The following is a 25,118-nucleotide window of genomic DNA, read 5'->3' as shown; positions in this document are numbered from 1 at the left end:
ACCTTTGTGAAGGACGCATGAATCAAGCCACATACAAGGTTATCCGGGAAGAAAACTTGCTTTCTTCTGCTCTGACAATTTCCCCCAACTCTGAGGATTGTTTTTTACAGCAGGACAAACAAGGTGTGAATGGAGGACCACCAGATCAAGACCCTGTTATGGCCAACCCTAAACCTAAACCCCACTGAAAACCTCTGGAATGTGATCAAGAGCAAGACGGATGGTCACAAGCCATCAAACAAAGCCGGGAGTGGCTTAAATTCACCCAACAGCAATGTGAAAGACTGCCAAGAAGCATGAAAGCTGTGATTGAAAATCAGGGTTATTCAACCAAATAATGATTTCTGAACTCTTGCTAAGTTAAAACATTATAAATATGTTGTTTAAAAATGTGTTTGAACTTGTTTACTTTGCACTATTCGAGGTCTGAAAACACCTTTTGTTTTATATATTTTTTTTGTTGTTGTTATTTTGACCAGTTGTCATTTTCTGCAAATAAATGCTCTAAATGGCAAAACATTTATTTGGAACTTTGGGATAAATGTTGTCAGTAGTTTATTTACAGTAAAACAAAAAAGTTTCATTTTACTTAAACACATACCTATAAAGAGTAAAACCAGAGGAACTGATAATTTTGCAGTAGTCTCTTAACTTTTTCCAGAGCCGTATGTGTGTGTGTTTGCTGACAAATCTTTCATGCACTCATTTGACGGCTCTAAATACAACATAAACCCAGTTGGATCCTGTATGTAGAATTATAAGTGACACTTAGGATGATATTTTCTGTTTGCATTTAGCTTTGGGGAATACAGCTTGGTTTAAGTTTATAATATTATACATGGGTTTTTCTTCCCAGAGGTCATTGGTGTGGCGGAACTGGTCAACAAAATTAATGGACCTGGATTCACCAAATTTGATGAAGACTTAGCTACAGCCTTTTCAATCTACTGTGGGATCAGCATTGCCCATGTAAGATACAATTGATTTCTATCTTTCAGCAGAACGTGTGATATAATAAACCGTAGCTTTACATAAACACTGTCCTAGGTAGCAGACTTTATATATTTCATGCGCACTTACTTGGATAATACTAGACTTCATATAGTATGCAGCTCGTTCTTTGTATACGTTTAGTTTACATATGTGGTATTTCAGGCTAACCACAGTTGTAAGTAGGTGACTCCATGCTCCTGTGTTAGTCTTTCTGTAAATAGTTACATTTTAAGTTAAAACCAACCTTTAATGTTATTATTGATTTTATTCCCGTTTGTCGTTTTGTAGTCGCTGCTCTACAAGCAGGTCAGAGAAGCTCAATTCCGAAGTCACTTGGCCAACGAGATGATGATGTATCATATGAAGGTATTGTTTTGTAATATCATTGTCTAAATATTAAACTATTTATACTTAATTTGAGTCATCATGAACTGGATACACACTACCTCTGGCTCTCTAAACAATATGAGACTTGAACATGTATAATATTGACTTTCAGCAACCCATGCGATTGAGTGTGAATAGATCTTGGGTAAGAGTAAAGCTTAAGTGTCCTCTGATATGGTGGCCATTCTCTTAAGGAAACAAGGACAAAACATATCTAACAGCGGGACAGCCTGACTATACCTGCTGAGAGGACCATCTGCAATTCCTACTATTCTTTAGTGGCCATTAATTGGGAAAATGTTCTTTATCCTTCATGCAGTAATTAGAGAGTTTAACTATAGAGAACTTCCTAGCTTTAGTGAGCTCAGAAGCAGTTTCAGGTTAGGAGCCTATAAAAGCTAGACATGTGCGTTTTGATTCGTTCCGAATCGAAATTCGGACGAATTTGTTAAATTCGGAGATTCGGATCGAGTCGAATTTCCGAATTACGGTAGTACCGAATCTACCGAATAAATCCGAATTAGTTTGGATTTATTCGTTACATTCGGATGGCCATGGATTACACTAGTATTGTACAGTATATTAGGTTATATCACTCTGCTATGGGTTACACCTAATATACAGTACATAATACTAGTCTAATACACAGCACATCCCACCTAACACATACCGAAATTCCAAATTTCCGAATCGAAACCGAACCAAATCCAAATGAATCCGAAACAAATTCATTTGAATTTTTCCGAATTCTAATCGATCAGAACCGAAATTTGAAAACATCTGAATCGATCCGAACCGAAACAAAACTAATTTTTTTGGCCATGCACAAGTCTAATAAAAGCTATGGAGCCCCCTGTATTATATGCAAGAAATGAAGTTTATATTCATCGAGGCTCTGAGACGTATTCTTGGAATTATACCATTTACATAAATTACATTCATCCAGCTATTATTTGTCTTCCAGTTTAGACAAATGAATTTCAGTTATACTGACTCACCACTGAATGCATCTTCACAATGATGGATTCATGTAGTTTAATGTTCTAAAGAGCACGATACCCGCCACAATAAACTGCACATGTAATCAACTGTGACAATGACTTGTGTTGGATTCCAGCGACATTAACACAAGGGTTCTACAGCCAGAGAGGGCTGCAGCCCTATGATAAGCCATGAGCTACCAGAACACAGTTACTGTAAGCTTGTCTAAGTATGTCCTTTATAAAAGTGAGATATGCTCCTTTCTTACAATATATTAGAAATGCTAATATAGCAAAGCTTGCTCTCCTCTACAGCGTATATATATATATAGAAGGCCACAGTAAGGAAAGCTCTACTGTATATCTGGAATGTTAAACTGGATCATCATAAAACACCTTTTAGTCCAACTGATGATAAGTTCAGGTTCTAAATAGCCAAAGGGTCAATAACTATCTTTTAGAAAAACTGAATTATTTAATAATGAAAATCCCCATAGACGTTAATGGTGATTTTCTTGAAAATCATTTGATGATCATGTTTTTCTAAAGGATTGTGATGGACCCCCCAGATGTTTGGAATTTTATCATACTGAGCATCATACTTAAGCTTAGTCTTCTGATAAGATTAAAGGGACAGTTTAACCTAAACCTTTCCTTCAAATTGTTCCCAATTATCCATTTCACCTGATGGAGTTTAGTAAATTGTTTAAAAATAGTTCATTTACCTTTATACTGTCATTTGAAATAGCTGATTTTGCATGAGGTATCCCTACCTATATAGTTTCTGTACTTAAGTATAGGCTATAAAAAAAACACATCTAAACACAGCCAGCAGTAGAAAATACATTCCCAGTGGGAGGTAGGAAAGATAGTCAATAAAATGTTAATTTCCAATTGTTCTCTCTATGTTTTGTGATTTGGTATACAGACCGAGATAAGTAAGCATTGGTGTGCACAGAAAGTGATAACATAAGGAGATCTGCTTTCCCTGCATGCTCAAAACATTTTGATGGGTTGTGGTGTCAAAGAACAAAACCAACTATTTTATTTACAAAATTAAACCTAAAGAAGCAATTTCTCATCTCTGCTTGCTGCCCCTTTAATACGAGGAGGGATGAATTGTATTGGTTTATACAGTAACCTTTTCTCTCCTGACTTGTAGCTTATGTCCTGTGATTGTGAATGGTAAACTGTTAAAGTGATATTTCCCTCCCCCCAATCAAGTGTATAGTGGGAATCAATAGCAACACATTTTTTAAAGGCACACTAACAAAACTAAAACATGTGCTTTATCCCACACACGTTTAGGTCAGTGAAGAAGAATCACAGAAACTACAAAACAACGGTATCCTGCCAGTGTCACATATTGATCCCAATTTTGCCAGTTTCACCTACACACCCAGATCTCTCCCAGAAGATGACACAACTGTGGTAAGTACAACCCAGCTCATGGCCTACTCAAGAGACCAGTACTGGTAATGTAGATAAGCAGGGCTTCACAGTTCCCTCTTAAAGTGATATAAACCCCATACATTCTCTTGCAATATAAATATTAAAGAATATTAACAATTATTAAAAATGATTATACATGCTATATATATATATATATATATATATATATATTAAGTATTAATGTATAATATTTTTTTAATAATTATTAATATTTTTCATTTAATATTTAAATAACGTGCCTTAAGAGTAGTAATTTTTCATGTGTGCTAACACGACACTGCTTTAGACCTAACTCGCAAACCCCTAAGAGTTTTACGCATATTTTACTTTCTTATGTTCTTCACATATTATATACAGTATATATATATAGATCCCCCGGTGCTGTTATCACTGAGGCCTCGATGATTGAAAGCTCTCTGGGCTGGCGAGATTATTAATGAATGCTCGCCAGTCCTTCTATTTCCCTTGTGGAATGATCTAAAGCCATTTTTTACCCTGAAAACCGGGTGTCTCGCTAAGGGGCGTATACTGCATTTTCATATGAAATGTGCACAACAAAATTCGTATTTTAAACATTATAACAAACAAATATTTGAATCATTCACACAAAAATAAGCAGGGAAAAATTGTATTGTTAAGGTGCATCAAAAATCGTAACAAAATTCTTCACCAAAAATCGTATGTTAACAAAAAGGTAAAATTAGTATCTAATTTACACAGGAATAAATCGAATTAAATATTCACAGCGTAAATCGTAATTGTAGTACACTGAATGTGCAAAAATAACACAGACATTTGAATTTATAAATAGAAAATGCAAAGCGTAATTGTTGTTTTTTTGTAAAATGGGCTGAACATGGGCGTTCCATGGGCGTATATGACAATGTCTCACTAATCCCAGCGTAATTCTATAAAGATTTTCGCACTGCAGATATCACAGTTTTTTCTCGCCAACTAAAAGGTGGCGAGCTTTTGTCAAAACAATACGAACACTTATAACCCCAATAGAAAAACAAATGCATACGAACATATAGGCGAATGTAAGATGTTATAAGCAGAAAGCAGCGTAATGTGAGTTATATTGGCTGCAGGATTTTAATTTTAATGTGCTCCCCCTGCTCTCTGCTAACTTCGCACTAAGGAGCGAAGTTTCCCTATCCAGCGAGCTCCATTACTTTTAATAGGAGCCATCTCGCAACTCGCAGGGACTGCCCCTTTTTTACGATCATTGCATCGGGGCAGCCCTGCGAGTGTCAGCGAGAAAAAGAAGGTTTGAGCTGGCGAACAATATATCATCGAGCCCTGAGTGTACTAGATTTCAGAATAAATAATAATATGCTGCAAACAGGAGATTGAGGGTGTAATTGTGCAAGTTGCTTCCAATGTATAATGATAACAACCGAATGTCCCCAGTGATCGCTTCTCTCTCAAATGATTGGGTCCCTTATTCTAATGTTAACATCTTTTTTAAGCTATTTAAAAACCGGACTTTGTCACAAATAAATGGTACTGTGATATCAGCTTCTTACAGAGGCATGAGGCATTGCTGTGCTATTGTGCAGCGTATAAATGTATCTTAACGTTCTTATCTTGCTGTGAATGAAAATTAATTATCACCTAGAAAAAGCTGTAATCTGTGTAATTGGTACAAAATCTCAGCAGCTGAAAACCAAAGTGAATCCAGACACTCTTTTTACCTGGTACTTGGTTCTGTTTGTATACTCACACTTCCCCACACACAATCTGTCACACACCCCTCACATAAAGCCCATTGTCACACATTCACACACACTATATATACACTCACTCGCACACACACTCACACATGCGCACGCTATATATACATAAACACGTATGCAAACACACAATACTCACACTCACACATGTGCACGTTGTATACATGTAAACACACATAAACATGTACACAAACAAACACAATACTCACACTCACACACGCACATGCTGAATACATATAAATACACACAAACACGTATGCAAACACACACAATACTCACACTCACATGCACAGGCTGTATATATATAAACATGTACGCAAACACACACAATACTCACACTCACACACGCACATGCTGAATACATATAAATACACACAAACACGTATGCAAACACACACAATACTCACACTCACATGCACAGGCTGTATATATATAAACATGTACGCAAACACACACAATACTCACACTCACACACGCATATGCTGAATACATGTAAACACACACAAACACGTATGCAAACACACACAATACTCACACTCACATGCACAGGCTGTATACATATAAACATGTACGCAAACACACACAATACTCACACTCACATGCACAGGCTGTATACATATAAACATGTACGCAAACACACACAATACTCACACTTACACATGTGCACGTTGTATACATGTAAACACACATAAACATGTACACAAACAAACACAATACTCACACTCACACACGCACATGCTGAATACATATAAACACACACAAACATGTATGCAAACACACAATACTCACACTCACACATGTGCACGTTGTATACATGTAAACACACACAAACACGTATGCAAACACACACAATACTCACACTCGCACACGCACATGCTGAATACATATAAACACACACAAACATGTACGCAAACACACAATACTCACACTCACACATGTGCACGTTGTATACATGTAAACACACATAAACATGTACACAAACACAATACTCACACTCACACACGCACATGCTGAATACATATAAACACACACAAACATGTATGCAAACACACAATACTCACACTCACACATGTGCACGTTGTATACATGTAAACACACATAAACATGTACACAAACACAATACTCACACTCACACACGCACATGCTGAATACATATAAACACACACAAACATGTACGCAAACACACAATAGTCACACTCACACATGTGCACGTTGTATACATGTAAACACACACAAACACGTATGCAAACACACACAATACTCACACTCACATGCACAGGCTGTATACATATAAACATGTACGCAAACACACACAATACTCACACTCACACACTCAAGCATACATATACACATACACAAACACACACAATACTTACACTCACACATGCACATGCTGTATACATATAAACACACATAAACATGTATGCAAACACACAATACTCACACATGTACTCACACATGCTCACACATGTTCAAACACACACAATACTCACAGTCACACACTCAAGCATACATAAGCACACACTCACACATGCACACGCTGTATACATATAAACACACACAATACTCACACACTCAAGAATACATAACCACACACTCACACATGCACAGGCTGTATACATATAAACATACACAAATATGTATGCAAACACACACAATACTCACAGTCACACACTCAAGCATACATAAGCACACACTCACACATGCACACGCTGTATACATATAAACACACACAATACTCACACACTCAAGAATACATAACCACACACTCACACATGCACAGGCTGTATACATATAAACATACACAAATATGTATGCAAACACACACAATACTCATAGTCACACACTCAAGCATACATAAGCACACACTCACACATGCACACGCTGTATACATATAAACACACACAATACTCACACACTCAAGAATACATAACCACACACTCACACATGCACAGGCTGTATACATATAAACATACACAAATATGTATGCAAACACACACAATACTCACAGTCACACAGTCAAGCATACATAAGCACACACTCACACATGCACACGCTGAATACATATAACCACACACAAATACGTATGCAAACACACACAATACTCACACTCAAGCATACATAAACACACACTCACACATGCACACGCTGAATACATATAAACACACACAAATACGTATGCAAACACACACAATACTCACACTCACACACTCAAGAATACATAAGCACACATTCACACATACACACGCTGTTACACATATAAACACACACAAATACGTATGCAAACACACACAATACTCACACACTCAAGCATACATAAACAGACTCACGCATGCACACACTGTATACATATAAACACACACAATACTCACACTCACACACTCAAGAATACATAAGCACACATTCACACATGCACAGGCTGTATACATATAAACACACACAAATATGTATGCAAACACACAATACTCACACTCACATGCACAGGCTGTATACATATAAACACATAAACATGTACGCAAACACCCACAATACTCACACTCACACACCTAGCAGACATAGGCACAAACTCACACATGAACACGCTGTATGCATATAAACACACACAAATACGTATTCAAACACACACAATACTCACACTCACACACTCAAGCATACATAAACACACTCACGCATGCACACACTGTATACATATAAACACACATAATACTCACACTCACACACTCAAGAATACATAAGCACACATTCACACATGCACAGGCTGTATACATATAAACACACACAAATATGTATGCAAACACACACAATACTCACACTCACATTGACAGGCTGTATACATATAAACACATAAACATGTACGCAAACAAACACAATACTCACACACTCAAGCATACATAAGCACACACTCACACATGCACACGCTGTATACATATAAACACACACAAATACGTATGCAAACACACACAATACTCACACTCACACACTCAAGAATATATAAGCACACACTGACATTTGTACACGCTGTATACATATAAACACACACAAATATGTATGCAAACACACAAAATACTCACACACTCAAGAATACATAAGCACACACTCACACATGCACAGGCTCTATACATATAAATATACACAAATGTGTATGCAAACACACACAATACTCACACTCACACACTCAAGCATACATAAGCACACACTCACACATGCACACGCTGCATACATTAAAACACACACAAATACGTATGCAAACACACACAATACTCACACTCATACACTCAAGCATATATAAGCACACACTGACATTTGTACACGCTGTATACATATAAACACACACAAATATGTATGCAAGCACACAAAATACTCACACACTCAAGAATACATAAGCACACACTCACACATGCACACGCTGTATACATATAAACACACACAAATACGTATGCAAACACACACAATACTCACACTCAAGCATACATAAGCACACACTCACACATGCACACGCTTTATACATATAAACACACACAAATACGTATGCAAACACACACAATACTCACACTCACACACTCAAGCATATATAAGCACACACTGACATTTGTACACGCTGTATACATATAAACACACACAAATATGTATGCAAGCACACAAAAACACAATTTATGCTTACCTGATAAATTTGTTTCTCTTGTGGTGTATCCAGTCCACGGATCATCCATTACTTGTGGGATATTCTCATTCCCAACAGGAAGTTGCAAGAGGACACCCACAGCAGAGCTGTTATATAGCTCCTCCCCCAACTGCCATATCCAGTCATTCGACCGAAAACAAGCAGAGAAAGGAGAAACCATAGGGTGCAGTGGTGACTGTAGTTTAAATTTAAAAATTACCTGCCTTAAAATGACAGGGCGGGCCGTGGACTGGATATACCACAAGAGAAACAAATTTATCAGGTAAGCATAAATTGTATTTTCTCTTGTAAGGTGTATCCAGTCCACGGATCATCCATTACTTGTGGGATACCAATACCAAAGCTAAAGTACACGGATGAAGGGAGGGACAAGGCAGGTACTTAAATGGAAGGTACCACTGCCTGTAAGACCTTTCTTCCAAAAATAGCCTCCGAAGAAGCAAAAGTATCAAATGTGTAGAATTTTGAAAAAGTATGAAGCGAAGACCAAGTCGCCGCCTTGCAAATCTGTTCAACAGAAGCCTCATTTTTAAAGGCCCAAGTGGAAGCCACAGCTCTAGTGGAATGAGCTGTAATCCTTTCAGGAGGCTGCTGTCCAGCAGTCTCATAGGCTAAGCAGATTATGCTTCTTAGCCAAAAAGAAAGAGAGGTTGCCGAAGCCTTTTGACCTTTCCTCTGTCCAGAGTAGACAACAAACAAAGCAGATGTTTGATGAAAATCTTTAGTAGCTTGTAAGTAAAATTTTAAAGCACGGACCACGTCCAGATTGTGTAATAGACGTTCCTTCTTCGAAGAAGGATAAGGGCACAAGGATGGAACAACAATCTCTTGATTGATATTCTTGTTAGATACCACCTTAGGTAAAAACCCAGGTTTGGTACGCAGGACTACCTTATCCGTATGAAAAATCAGATAAGGAGAATCACATTGTAAGGCAGATAACTCGGAGACTCTACGAGCCGAGGAAATAGCTACCAAAAAAGAACTTTCCAAGATAAAAGTTTGATATCTATGGAATGAAGAGGTTCAAACGGAACTCCTTGAAGAACCTTAAGAACCAAATTTAAGCTCCATGGTGGAGCAACGTCTGGAACATCTGCCAGACGCTTGTGAAAAAGAATAGACAGAGCAGAAATCTGTCCCTTTAAGGAACTAGCTGACAATCCTTTTTCCAAACCTTCTTGGAGAAAAGATAATATCCTGGGAATCCTGACCTTACTCCATGAGTAACCCTTGGATTCACACCAATAAAGATATTTACGCCATATCTTATGGTAAATTTTCCTGGTGACAGGCTTTCGTGCCTGTATTAAGGTATCAATGACTGACTCGGAGAAGCCACGCTTTGATAAAATCAAGCGTTCAATCTCCAGGCAGTCAGTCTCAGAGAAATTAGATTTGGATGGTTGAAAGGACCCTGAAGTAGAAGGTCCAGAGGCAGAGACCATGGTGGAAAGGATGACATGTCCACTAGATCTGCATACCAGGTCCTGCGTGGCCACGCAGGTGCTATCAGAATCACTGATGCTCTCTCCTGCTTGATCTTGGCAATCAGTCGAGGGAGCAGAGGAAATGGTGGAAACACATAAGCCAGGTTGAAAGACCAGGGCGCTGCTAGAGCATCTATCAGTGTCGCCTTGGGATCCCTGGACCTGGATCCGTAACACGGAAGCTTGGCGTTCTGGCGAGACGCCATGAGATCCAGTTCTGGTTTGCCCCAACGATGAATCAATTGTGCAAACACCTCCGGATGGAGTTCCCACTCCCCCGGATGAAAAGTCTGACGACTTAGAAAATCCGCCTCCCAGTTCTCTACACCTGGGATATGGATAGCTGATAGGTGGCAAGAGTGAATCTCTGCCCAGCAAATTATTTTTGAAACTTCTAACATCGCTAGGGAACTTCTTGTTCCCCCTTGATGGTTGATGTAAGCCACAGTCGTGATGTTGTCCGACTGAAATCTGATGTACCTCAGAGTTGCTAACTGAGGCCAAGCCTGAAGAGCATTGAATATCGCTCTTAGTTCCAGAATATTTATTGGAAGGAGAGTCTCCTCCTGAGTCCACGATCCCTGAGCCTTCAGGGAGTTCCACACTGCACCCCAACCTAGAAGGCTGGCATCTGTTGTTACAATTGTCCAATCTGGCCTGCGAAAGGTCATACCTTTGGACAGATGGACCAGAGATAGCCACCAGAGAACAGAATCCCTGGTCTCTTGGTCCAGATTCAGTTGAGGGGACAAATCTGTGTAATCCCCGTTCCACTGACTGAGCATGTATAGTTGCAGCGGTCTGAGATGTAAGCGTGCAAACGGCACTATGTCCATTTCCGCTACCATTAAGCCGATTACTTCCATACATTGAGCCACTGAAGGGCGTGGAATGGAATGAAGAACACGGCAGGAATTTAGAAGCTTTGATAACCTGGACTCCGTCAGGTAAATTTTCATTTCTACAGAATCTATCCCTAGGAAGGAAACTCTTGTGAGTGGGGATAGAGAACTCTTTTCCTCGTTCACTTTCCACCCATGCGACCTCAGAAATGCCAGTACTACGTCCGTATGAGACTTGGCAATTTGAAAGTTTGACGCCTGTATCTTGATGTCGTCTAAATAAGGGGCCACTGCTATGCCCCGCGGCCTTAGGACCGCCAGAAGCGACCCTAGAACCTTCGTAAAGATTCTTGAGGCTGTAGCTAATCCAAAGGGAAGAGCTACAAACTGGTAATGCCTGTCTAGAAAGGCAAACCTGAGAAACAGATGATGATCTTTGTGTATCGGAATGTGAAGATAAGCATCCTTTAGATCCACTGTAGTCATATATTGACCCTCCTGGATCATAGGTAGGATGGTACGAATAGTTTCCATCTTGAATGATGGAACCTTGAGGAATTTGTTTAAGATCTTTAGATCCAAAATTGGTCTGAAGGTTCCCTCTTTTTTGGGAACCACAAACAGATTTGAGTAAAAACCCTGTCCCTGTTCCTCCTTTGGAACTGGATGGATCACTCCCATAACTAGGAGGTCTCGTACACAGTGTAAGAATGCCTCTCTCTTTATCTGGTTTGCAGATAATTGTGAAAGGTGAAATCTCCCTTTTGGGGGGGAAGCTTTGAAGTCCAGAAGATATCCCTGGGATATAATTTCCAATGCCCAGGGATCCTGGACATCTCTTGCCCACGCCTGGGCGAAGAGTGAAAGTCTGCCCCCTACTAGACCCGTTACCGGATAGGGGGCCGTTCCTTCATGCTGTCTTAGAGGCAGCAGCAGGCTTTTTGGCCTGCTTACCTTTGTTCCAGGTCTGGTTTGGTCTCCAGACCGTCTTGGACTGAGCAGCAGTTCCCTCTTGTTTTGCATTATAGGAAGTTGATGCCGCACCTGCCTTGAAGTTTCGAAAGGCACGAAAATTAGACTGTTTGGCCCTTGATTTGGACCTGTCCTGAGGAAGGGCATGACCTTTTCCTCCAGTGATATCAGCAATAATCTCCTTCAAACCAGTCCCGAATAGGGTCTGCCCCTTGAAGGGAATGTTAAGCAGCTTAGATTTTGAAGTCACGTCAGCTGACCATGATTTAAGCCATAGCGCCCTGCGCGCCTGTATAGCAAAACCAGAATGTTTTGCTAAGAGGTGACGTTTTAACCTCTTAGCCAATAGCCGTGCGGTAAATCCGGCTCCCATGGGCGCCAAGCCGGATTTACCGCACAGCTATTTGCTAAGAGGTGAAAACGTCACCTCTTAGGAAAAAATTTTTTTAGCCGTGTGCTGCCAAAGCAGCGAAGAACGGCGATCGATTGAAACAAATAAAGGAGCTTTCTACATGAAGTATCTTATACTTTATGAATGAAAGTCCCCTTTATTTGTTTCAATAGTAAATCCTAGCGTTTGTAAAACGCTAGGGTTTACTTTCACTTTAACTGCAAAGGGCTCCAATGCACTTACATATACAGTATGTCTAGATATGTATACATATGTATGTATGTGTTTATTTACTGTACATATTTCACATTCCAATGTTCTTGGCTTACATGATAATGTCCTTTTTATACTTAAATATATATATATATATATATATATATATGTATATATATGTGTGTGTATACCTATACCTATAGATATATAGGTATTGATATGTATTTTACATGAACATTATCAGATATATACTGTATATAAATGTATATTTAATAATAAGAAGTACATAGGATTGTAAAAAATATGTGTTTTGCACATTGAGTTTCTCAATTTTGATCTTAACACGGTCGGGTTAACGCACATGAAAACTGATTGAAAATGAATAAATATACTTTAAAATATTCTAAATAATCCATAGAATATATTTAAATCATTTTACAGTATGTTAATTCATTTTTAATAATATATATTAATATTTTTTTTATATTTTATATGTAATATTTCAATAACACGTCTTAAGAATGTGTGCTAACCCGACTGCGTTAAAGGGACATGAAACCCAAAAATTCTCTTTCGTGATTTAGACAGAGCATGCAATTTTAAACAACTTTCCAATTTACTTTAATTATCTAATTTGCTTCATTCTCTCGATATCTTCTGTTGAAATGCATATCTAGATAGGCTCAGTGGCTGCTGATTGGTGGTTGCACATAGATGCCTTGTGTGATTGGCTTACCCATTTGCATTGCTTTTTCTTAAACAAGGGATATCTAAAGAATGAAATAAATTAGATAATAGAAGTAAATTGGAAAGTGGTTTAAAACTGTATTATCTATCTGAATCATGTAAGACAATTTTTGCGTTTCATGTCCGTTTAAGATCAAAAATGCGCAAAACACATATTTTACATTCCTATGCTCTTCACATAGAAAAATATTGTTATTTATATTATTAAATATATATTCATATACAGTATATAATAGTAGGAGTAGGTGCAATCTCACAAACTTAGTTCAAATGCCAGGGTACTGAATAGGATAAGTATAAGTGCATAGAAGACAGCACTCACTGGGCTTGACAAAAGGTGCAACAAGTGCCTTTTATTCAGTGACGTTTCGGGGAATATACCCCTTCATCAGACCAACATGCATACAGTGAACAGCAAACATTTATACTCTATTAGACCCTCCCCCCTGTGGAAAAAAACACCAAACTGATTGTCATGGCAACCAACCAGATTTACGGTAAACAAAATACCATATTCAAATAACATGTAAAGCAATAGTGTAACAAATAATATATACAGTGCACATACATTGTTGTATTTGTGTATTCCCCAAAATACATTGTGTCACAGGACAAAAGTATCAGCAGAAGTGTCAAATTAAGGAATGAAAAATAGATGAGAAAATGAGAAAACAGAAAAAAAAAGGCTCAATCTTTCACATAATAATAGTGACAATTTTAAAAGCGGATCAGCTGTTGGGCATTACAACAAAGTCAGCTTCAAGAGGGAGAGGAGGAGACCATACAGCAGGAGAGGGGGCTTTTGGAAGAAAAAAATAAAAATAAACAAGAAGGGCGCCCCCTAGTGTAGCCAATACGATAAACGACACTCAAAAAAGATATAACAATGGATACTCACATATCCAAAAGGCAGAGATATGCCTAGGAAAACAAGCTGAAAAATCAAAGTGTCCCAGCGCACTGCACTCTACTGCAGGCTGCTCCTTTCGATTATCAGCAAAGGCCCGGATGATCTAGAAGAAAGCAAATAGAAAAGGGCGCCTCCTAGTGCAGATAAACCAAACAGTATGGCTCCAAAGTTGATTCCCTCAATAACCCAGGGTACTCACATTCAGAAAAGCACTAACAAGTGCCAAACACACAGACTGGGCTGTTAGTAGTGGCCTAGCTCACTAAACGAGCTGTTGATGTAAACTGGATTAGCGCTTGGCTAAAAAGACTCCAAAAAATGCTGCTATCAATGTATATAATAAATGTATATATTTATATAAAAAAAATATATATATAATTAACAAGTTAAAATAATACTACAATATAGTAACACAACAAAGCAACGCGTTTCTCACCGACCTCTGCGCCGTTTATTCAGGCATATAGTGCTATGCAGTAAACTAATCTAATTTAAATGGTCAAACACCAATCAGATACAAGTGTAAAAGCACAAGTGTACAATTAAAACAATAGCCAATTTGATACAGAGTTTCACAATTAAACACAGAGTTGGCAAATAACAAACATATATATACAAAATTACAATTTCAAAGACTTATATAAGCATCCTATCTACATCAGGCTTCATAACGCTCAATAAATATATATAACCTTTAATCCATGATTTAATTTTGTAAGGCTATAACGCTATATATCATGATGAAACAAACTAGATGGCCAATGTAAACCTAATTCAAATAAGTCATATTTACGTGACTCTCTGGCTCTCTTGGATATCTTATCTGAAATTACAGACGTTGAACCTGGGGATATCCTGGCCATTATGGATGTCACAAGTCTGTACACGGTTATCCCCCATGAGATGGGCATTAACATAGTAGCTTGTTGTTTGAACAAATACCCATACGTTTGGCCTCCACCAGAATTTACTCTGAAATTACTAAATGTTTGTCTCAAATGTAATTACTTCAAATTTGAGAGGGGCTTCTACCTACAGCTAACAAAAATGGCCATGGGTTCAAACATGGCACCGGTATTTGCTAATCTCTTCATGGAGCACGTAGAAGAAAGTATATTCAGAGTATATGAGCATACACATATACTACATTATAAGAGATACGTTGATGACATCCTCCTGATATGGAGAGGCACTGAAGAAGTGCCGTCTAATTGGACTGATAGTGTCAATACTCCCACAAGTCTTATGAAATTGAAGGTCAATGCAAGCACCCAACAAATAGATTTCCTAGATCTTCAAATTTATAAAGAAGGGACCACATTAGGTACCACCCTATACAAGAAAGAGACGGATCGCAATTCTATCCTGCACACAAAGAGCTCCCACCCACGGTCATTGATCAAGGCAATCCCCAAATCCCAGATGCTCAGGGTTGTACGAAACAGTACCTCTGAAGAGAGACGTATTACCTACCCAATTGGATGTGATGGAGCAAAGGTTCTTTGCTAGGGGATACAACAGAGAAATCATTACCAAAGCAAGAACGGCAGTCATGAATGGAGCAAATTATGCATCTAAGACACAAACAGAACCAAGCTGCAACCAACAACAAATTCATTTCACTACCACCTTCACACCCCAGTCCAGCACAGTGGATATGACTTTGTAGGAACATTGGAGTATCGTGAGATCGGATGACTCTTTACCTTTCCAAGAGTATGGGCCACCCAGAGTTAGATACAAACATGGAAGAAATCTCAGGAGATACTAATGAAGACAGAACCGGTAACAAGCTACAGTACAGACACAGGGACTAAATCTACAAAATTGGGCTCATACAGATGCACTAGTTGTACGACCTGTCAATCTATGTTACAGGGGACTAGTTTCAGACATCCCCATACTAACCAACGATTCACAATTAGGCATTATCTAACACGCAGAAACACTGCAAAAAACAGAGCACCAGCTGGTGGTTAAAACATCCAAATTTATTATTTACCATTAAAAACCAGGATACCCAGGTGCAAATACAAATATAAGGAAGTCAGCTAGAAACAGCTGACGTGTTTCGGCCTTGAGCCGTAATCGAAGCTGATACATCTAAAATGCTAAAACCGCTATTTAAAGCACTAAGCTGTTTCCTATTGGTTAGTTTATTCAAATTGTCTCCCTTCATTATGGGTAACTTAAAGAAACAGTGTATAGACCCAATTGTGATATAACATCAGACCTAATCAAATCTAGGATTACCCCTGCGATATAAGGAGGTATCTATCATTACGTTAGAAAGTGGTCTCTACCACTTAAGTTGCTTAACAATATATAAAATGAGCAATGTGATGCTTTATGTATAATGTACGGTACATGAAATCAAACTATAATATTTACAAAACAGGCTCTTTCTGAGCACAAGCATCATATGCACTTTGCAATTTATAATAAAGCATTTAGCAATTTTACTTTTGAAAGAACTATAAAGACTCTTTCTAATGGGGTTTGCATTTGATAACACTCCAGCAAAATATATACATTTTTTGTTTACAGAGCCAATAGATTAATAATGCATTCAGTATAGCAAATTACTACAAACCAGGGGCATAAGATTAGTTAGTTACCAGAATTGGTAACAAGCTACAGTACAGACACAGGGACTAAATCTACAAAATTAGGCTCATACAGATGCCATAGTCGTACGACCTGTCACTCTATGTTACAGGGGACAAGTTTCAGACACCCCCATACTAACCAATGATTCACAATTAGACATTATCTAGCATGCACCACTACATATGTCATCTACATGTTAAGCTGCATTAGTGGTCTTTTCTACATTGGAAAAATGTCAGATGACATCAAGAAATGTATGGCAAACACCATAGAAGTGCCATATGGACGGCATTGGACAAGGGCAAAAGTGACCAACCGGTAGGCAGTCACTTCCTAGAGCATGGGCATATGGTAAAGGATCTAAGCTTCATGCTCATTGATCATATCCCCCCACTAAAAAGAGGAGGTGGCAGGGAAAAACTATTTCTCCAAAGAGAGGCACAGTGGATTTACAAATTGGATACTATTCACCCTAAAGGACTAAACATGGGTGTGGATTGGCACTGTTTTTTATAACACATTTGCCAAACTTCTGAGGTCCCTCCAGTGACTAGTAGGACGGTTGTTACTGCATTTGTCCACACAGCAAGTAGGCTTTTTGCAGTCTTAAGACACAATTTTACCCCTATTGTCTCATATAGAACACTGTGGAGGCTGCTTTTCTAGACATGCTAACATGAGCAGTAGTTATTGTATATACCCGGTTCATATAGTGTTTACAATGATGTAATATGTACTGATGTGTTTCTAATTCCCATTCTATATATAGTTGTAGATATTTGATGCACTATTGTGACATATTCACTTATGTTCCATTGCGCTTAATCCGTTAAACAGTAAACTGGGCCATTTGCGTTCTTGGTCAGAATATAGGTAATATTTGCTATAGATTGTGCACATATAATGTTAAAGCATATTAAAATCTGCCATCCACTATTTGGATAAACTCACATTTGCAGCGCAAGCTAACAGGAGGTGTGTCCCTCCTAACCAATAATAATCATACAGCGTTTTGTGCACACTGTTAAGGCTATTTCGGCCAAAATGGATTGCAAATGATGCACACATTGGGGAGGCTACACACCACTGCCGCATACACTGCTGTGGTTACATGCTCTTGAATAGAGCACACCACTACTATTAATGATTCTCTCATTCCTGACATGGTATGTACCTTGTGATTTAGCGCAACAGTTCTTGCTATATACGATACGGTATATTCCATGTCAATGGGTCTACACCTTGCATCCAAACGCATCCCAGCATTAATCATATGAATTTACAGTTTTAACATCAGTTTAGGTAGTAGGGATAAAATAAGTTGTGTGAATTCCTTCTGATCAGCTTTTAAAATTGTCACTATTATCATGGGATAGATTGAGTTATTTTTTTCTTTTTTCTCTATTTTTCATTCCTTAATTTGAAACTTCTGTTGATACTTTTGTCCTGTGACACAATGTATCATTGTCCACATGTATATGACAATGTATGTGCACTGTATATATTATTTGTTACACTATTGCTTTACATGTTATTTGAATAGAGTATTTTGTTTACTGTAAATCTCTCCGGTTGCCATGGCAACCAGTTTGGTGTTTTTTTGCGCGGGGGGGGGGGTTCTAATAGATAGTATAAATGTTTGCTTTTCACTGGGGTGTATTCCCCGAAATGTCACTGAATAAAAGGCACTTGTTGTACCTTTTGTCAAGCCCAGTGTCTTCTATGTATTTATATATATATATATATATATATATATATATATGTGTGTGTGTGTGTGATGCTGTTCATGTAAAATACATATATATATATATATATATATATATATATATATATATATATATATATATATATATATATATATATATCTTTAGGAATAGATATGCAGGTATATATATATATATATATATTAAATAGAATATAAAGGACATTATCCTGTAAGTGAAGAAAATTGGAATGTTAAAGGGACACTTTGAGATGGTAATATAAAATGATAAACTGTATATATAACTGTCCCTAATTGGCCACAGCAGAGAAGGAAACCTAAGTTACAACATGGCAGATAGAAATGTGCGATTTGTTTCGGATCGATTCGGAAATTCGTCCGAATTCGTAAAATTCGGGATTCGGATCGATTCGAATTTCCGAATTAAAATAGTTCCGAATCTACTGAATAAATCCGAATTAGTTCGGATTTATTCAGATTTATTCGGTAGATTCGGATGGCCATGGATTACACTAGTATTGTACAGTATATTAGGTTATATCACTCTGCTATGGGTTACACCTAATATACAGTACATAATACTAGTCTAATACACAGCACTGTCAGGGTTTTTTCCCTGTTGTGTTTGCCATGTGCTGCTGGCAGCCATTTTACTCACCTCTCTTCCTGACTATGGTGCATTGTGGGGGATGCTGCTCAATTCCTGCACTTCCTTTTATGGCCAGACTGGTGTGCATCATCCATGTGAGACATGATGCAGTCTCAGAATTGTGATGTCATCACTTATTATTTAAAGGGCCTCTGTTCAGTATGCTTTGCCTTTGCGTTGTCTCAAACCTGTTTGTGAGAGTTCCTGTGTATTACCTGGCTGCCTGATGTCCTTCCTGGTTCCTGATCCCTGGCTTGTTCCTGACTCTGCTGTTTTCCTTGTTCCTGATTCCGGCTCGTCTGACTATTCACTTTGGCTCCTGACTCGGCTCGTCTGACTACCAGCTCTGGTTCTGATTCCTGGCTTGTTATTGTGGACTTTTTATTATTTTTTGCTATTAATAAAGTGATTATTATTATTATGTGATTATTATTATTATGTGATTATTTTTGCACTTCTCGTCTCAGTCTTATTCCTGGCACCCTGACATTACGCAAAGGCCATGAATCCTGATGGTGCTAATAATCCACCTTTACCTGCCATCATTTCCAGGATGGATGTACAGGATCACCGCTTGGATCAATTTGCACTAGACCTGCAAACCCTGCTGACTCGCACTGCACATTTGGACCAAAGTGTCCCGCAAGTTATGGCTGCTCCTGTTTCCGCTGCTGCACCTATGCCTACCAGGAGCATGTCTGGTTTTGCACCTCTACCTCAGCGATATGGAGGCGATCCTATTCAGTGCAGAGGGTTTTTGAACCAGGTGGGCATTTACTTTGAGATGCTACCTCAGGCGTTTCCCTCTGACAGAGCTAAGGTGGGATTTCTCATCTCGTTACTCTCTGACACAGCTCTTGCCTGGGCTAATCCCTTGTGGGAGACTAATAAACCTGTGATTTCAAATTACCCTGAATTTGTGGCCTCCTTTAGAAGGGTATTTGATGTTCCGTCTCGCTCCTCCTCTGCTGCTAAACTACTCATGTCCATTCAGCAAGGTACAAGATCTGTTGCTCAGTATGCTATTGAGTTCCGTACGCTTGCCGCAGAGGTAGGTTGGAACAATGAAGCCCTTGTTGCCGCCTTCTTTCATGGGCTCTCTGATGCAATTAAAGACGAAGTTGCTGCCAGAGATTTACCATATGATCTCGAGGCATTGGTGTCTTTTTTGATCCTAATTGACATCAGACTCAGAGAGAGGCCCTCTTTCAAGGAGCGCTTGCGGAAGCCTCCTGTTCCGTTGTCTCCTATGTGTTCGTTCCCACCCATGCCTCCCTCTCCTCCCATGCCTCCTGGTCCCGAGTCACCAGGTACTGCTGAGCCGATGCAGCTGGGATTCACGCGCCTCTCCGCGGCGGAGAGGGCCTTTAGGAGGAGGGAGGGGCTCTGCCTCTATTGTGGGTTACAGGGACACCTTTTGAAGTCTTGTCCTACATGGCCGGGAAACGCTCACACCTAAGGTCCTGTCGGGGGCAGACCTTGGGTGGTTTATCCTCGTCCCCGGAACCGCTTAAGGAGAAACCTTTGGTCACAGTTGTTCTTTCCTGGGTGGACTCCTCCATAGTCACCCAGGCTCTTGTTGACTCCGGTGCTGCGGGCTATTTCATTGACAGTGCTTTTGTATCAAAGCACTCCATTCCTGTTTTGCCTCGGTCCGTTCCGCTAGCTATTGAGGCCATTGATGGCAGGTCCCTTCAGCTCGCACTCGTTACTCACAAAACTGCTCCGTTGTCCATGGCTGTTGGAGCTCTCCATTTTGAAACCCTCCAGTTCCAGGTGATAAACTCTCCACATTTTCCGGTTGTTCTGGGTTATCCCTGGCTCCAAAAGCACAATCCCAGTCTCTACTGGCACAGGTCCGAAATTTTGTCGTGGTCCCCGCAATGTATTTCCACTTGTCTTCGGAAACCAGTTAAAGTCTTGTGCACTTCTTCAGTTTCTCAATTGCCAGAGTACCGAGAGTTCCTAGTCGTGTTTGACAAGGTGCGTGCCGGTACGTTGCCTCCTCACCGGTCTTACGATTGTGCCATAGACCTGCAACCCATTCCTCCTCGGGGCTGGGTGTACCCTCTGTCTGTTGCAGAGAATTGTGTTATGGAGGAGTATGTTGCCGATGCTCTGTCACGGGGGATCATCCGCAAATCCCCCTCAAAATGAACCATGATGGGAAAATAAACAATTAAATTGAATAGGTGGATGGTTAATTGTCTGTTAATACTCACTGCTAGTCACGCCATATGACCTTTACAAACTTTAGTAGTTCCACCCTTAGGCACATGCATGATGTGCGATCATACAATGCTTGTTAGCAGAAATAATGACAGACGTTTTTATTAAACTAGTGAGATATCATCACCTTTCATATTCCCTGGCACACACAGTTGCTCATCGCTGTATTTGAATGCAGCCTTCTACTTTGAAATAAATATAACTATTATTTTCATATGATATACTAATTTTGTACTTATGTCCCAAGAGCAAATATCTTATTTTCTCAATTTGTAAGAAAGCGCAGAAACATTTTGCCTTAATTTACCACATTTTTCCCTGAACACATTTCTCTTCGTAGCTTCAAATATAAAAGTGAGAGTTTATATGCGCTGATAATGCAGCGTTGCCCAAGGGCATAGAGAAGTCAGAGAACAAAACTCAAATACAAAAGAGTTGATCATTTTACTTTCGTTGAGTTTGATGCTACGACAGAGCTCAGCTGAATAATATCTATATCAAACGTTAAAAAGCATGGAATTCTGAAAGTTAACTCCCTAACCAAAAAGTTTGTTATATTATTAAACTCTCTGAGGCATTGTGGGTTTATTCTAGAAAATTTCATTCTCTTTAACATTTGATTGGGAGCCTGAACTCGGGCAGTAACAGTTTTTTTGCAATTACATTTTCTAATTGTAATGCCAAGTCTAAACATTTCAAAGCACATTAATATCTTGTTTACTACAATTATTTTTCAACAGCCGTTCCAGGCTTGCATTTGCAGAAGACAAAGCGTGGTACGGCCATTGTGTTAGTATAAAGTGAATTGTTTTCCAGTTCGTATCTGCTAAACCCAATTAGGGACAGCTACGTAGCAGGCTTTTCCTTAAGAAACATTTCATGCTTTGAGAATTACAGAATCTACCATTTCCAGGGTTCATTTAAATGAAAAGGGGACAAAATAAAGCAAAGCTTGGTACGGCCATTGTGTTAGTATAAAATGCATTGTTTTCCAGTTTGTATCTGCTAAACCCAATTAGGGACAGCTACGTAGCAGGCTTTTCATTAAGAAGCATTTCATGCTTTGAGAATTACAGAATCTACCATTTCCAGGGTTCATTTAAATGAAAAGGGGACAAAATAAATCATGAAAGTACATTGGAAAGTTGTTTTACTGCCCATAACTAGACATTTTATATTAAAATCTCAAGGTGTTTCCTGTTTCTTTAAGAACTTTCTCTACCAATTAACTACCAGTCATATGCGTATGCGTTTTGTGCTAAAACCATTTTCTCTCTCTTCACAGGGCATCTTAAGTATGTTTGAAGATATGGGCTTTGTCAATAACTACAAGATTGATCGGCCAACCCTCGCCAGGTGTGTTGTTTTTTACTACGGTTTGGTGTATAGTGTAGGTAGGATATGTGCTTTACCCTATGAAAAAGACACAGAACATTTAAAGGGCTATAAAACCCAAATATTTTATTTCATAATTCCGATAGAGTGTGCAATTTTTACACCACTTTCCAATATACTTCTTTTATCAAAGTTTCTTTGTTTTCTCAGTATCCTTTGATGAAACGTAGGAAGGTACGTTTAGTAGTGTGCACGTGTCTACAGCACTATATGGCAGCAATTTTGCAACAATGTAATACATTAGCAAGAGCACTAGATGACAGCGCTATTTCCTGTCACGTTGTGCCCAAGACGTGCACACTTCCTATCTAGATATCTCTTCAACAAAGGATAATAAGTACAAAGCAAATTTAATAAAAGAAGTAAATTGGAAAAATATAAAAGTGTATTCTGTATCTGAATTATGAAAGAAACATTTTGGGTTTCATGTCCCTTTAACTCATTAAGAAAAATAATAAAATTAATGTAAGTGATACATTTAGAATCAGTTTAACTGTAGCTTTACTTACAACCCATGTGCAAAATAATTAATCAGTGGGGGATAGAAATCAGGTCCCCTTTTTTTCGTAAATAGACACCTGTTGTGATTGGTCTCAAACATTTATTTGTTTATTTGTTTTAGTTTACTATATGAAGCTTTACATCTACGTTCTGTAGTCACGAGTCTGGTTTTGTTTAACTCTCTCTTTCTACTTCATCAGTGTCCAATAGTCAGTAATATATATTGCTGTAGTATCAATACCCAGTAGTATCAATAGCAGCTAGTATTTTCAGCCAGTAGGATATATAGGGCGAGATTCTATAAAGCTCTCTGGTCTGGCGAGATTCTATAAAGCTCTCTGGTCTGGTGAGATTATATACAGCTCTCTGGGCTGGTGAGATTCTATAAAGCTATAAAGCTCTCTGGGCTGGTGAGATTCTATAAAGCTCTCTGTGCTGGTGAGATTCTATTTAGCTCTCTGGGCTGGTGAGATTCTATACAGCTCTCTGGTCTGGCGAGATTCTATAAAGCTCTCTGGTCTGGCGAGATTCTATCAAGCTCTCTGGTCTGGCGAGATTCTATAAAGCTCTCTGGTCTGGCGAGATTCTATCAAGCTCTCTGGTCTGGCGAGATTCTATAAAGCTCTCTGGTCTGGCGAGATTCTATAAAGCTCTCTGGACTGGTGAGATTCTATAAAGCTCTCTGGTCTGGCGAGATTCTATCAAGCTCTCTGGTCTGGCAAGTTTCTCTAAAGCTCTCTGGTCTGGCGAGATTCTATAAAGCTCTCTGGTCTGGCGAGATTCTATAAAGCTCCCTGGGCTGGTGAGATTCTATAAAGCTCCCTGGGCTGGTGAGATTCTATAAAGCTCTCTGGTCTGGCGAGATTCTATAAAGCTCCCTGGGCTGGTGAGATTCTATAAAGCTCCCTGGGCTGGTGATATTCTATAAAGCTCCCTGGGCTGGTGAGATTCTATAAAGCTCTCTGGTCTGGTGAGATTCTATAAAGCTCCCTGGGCTGGTGAGATTCTATAAAGCTCTCTGGTCTGGCGAGATTCTATTAAGCTCTCTGGTCTGGTGAGATTCTATAAAGCTCCCTGGGCTGGTGAGATTCTATAAAGCTCCCTGGGCTGGTGAGATTCTATAAAGCTCTCTGGTCTGGCGAGATTCTATTAAGCTCTCTGGTCTGGTGAGATTCTATAAAGCTCCCTGGGCTGGTGAGATTCTATAAAGCTCTCT

The 25,118-nt window shown here is 39.0% G+C and overlaps 1 protein-coding gene across 4 annotated transcripts in view; it reads left to right on the top strand.

Annotated features, from left to right (window-relative positions):
* The window catches only part of PDE2A (phosphodiesterase 2A), a 1,131,360-nt gene that overhangs the window by 1,030,186 nt on the left and 76,056 nt on the right, over window positions 1–25,118 (top strand). For all 4 annotated transcript variants that reach the window (XM_053708776.1, XM_053708774.1, XM_053708775.1 and 1 more), the window contains 4 exons: window positions 857–969; window positions 1,282–1,359; window positions 3,669–3,791; window positions 23,292–23,362. In XM_053708776.1, coding sequence (XP_053564751.1) covers window positions 857–969; window positions 1,282–1,359; window positions 3,669–3,791; window positions 23,292–23,362 — 385 coding nt within the window. The remainder of the gene's footprint in view (window positions 1–856; window positions 970–1,281; window positions 1,360–3,668; window positions 3,792–23,291; window positions 23,363–25,118) is intronic.

The sequence above is a fragment of the Bombina bombina genome, chromosome 3, assembly GCF_027579735.1.
Source record: "Bombina bombina isolate aBomBom1 chromosome 3, aBomBom1.pri, whole genome shotgun sequence".
Lineage (NCBI taxonomy): Eukaryota > Metazoa > Chordata > Amphibia > Anura > Bombinatoridae > Bombina > Bombina bombina.
Note: the sequence above shows the minus strand (reverse complement) of the source record. Positions and strands in the feature narration are given on the sequence as shown.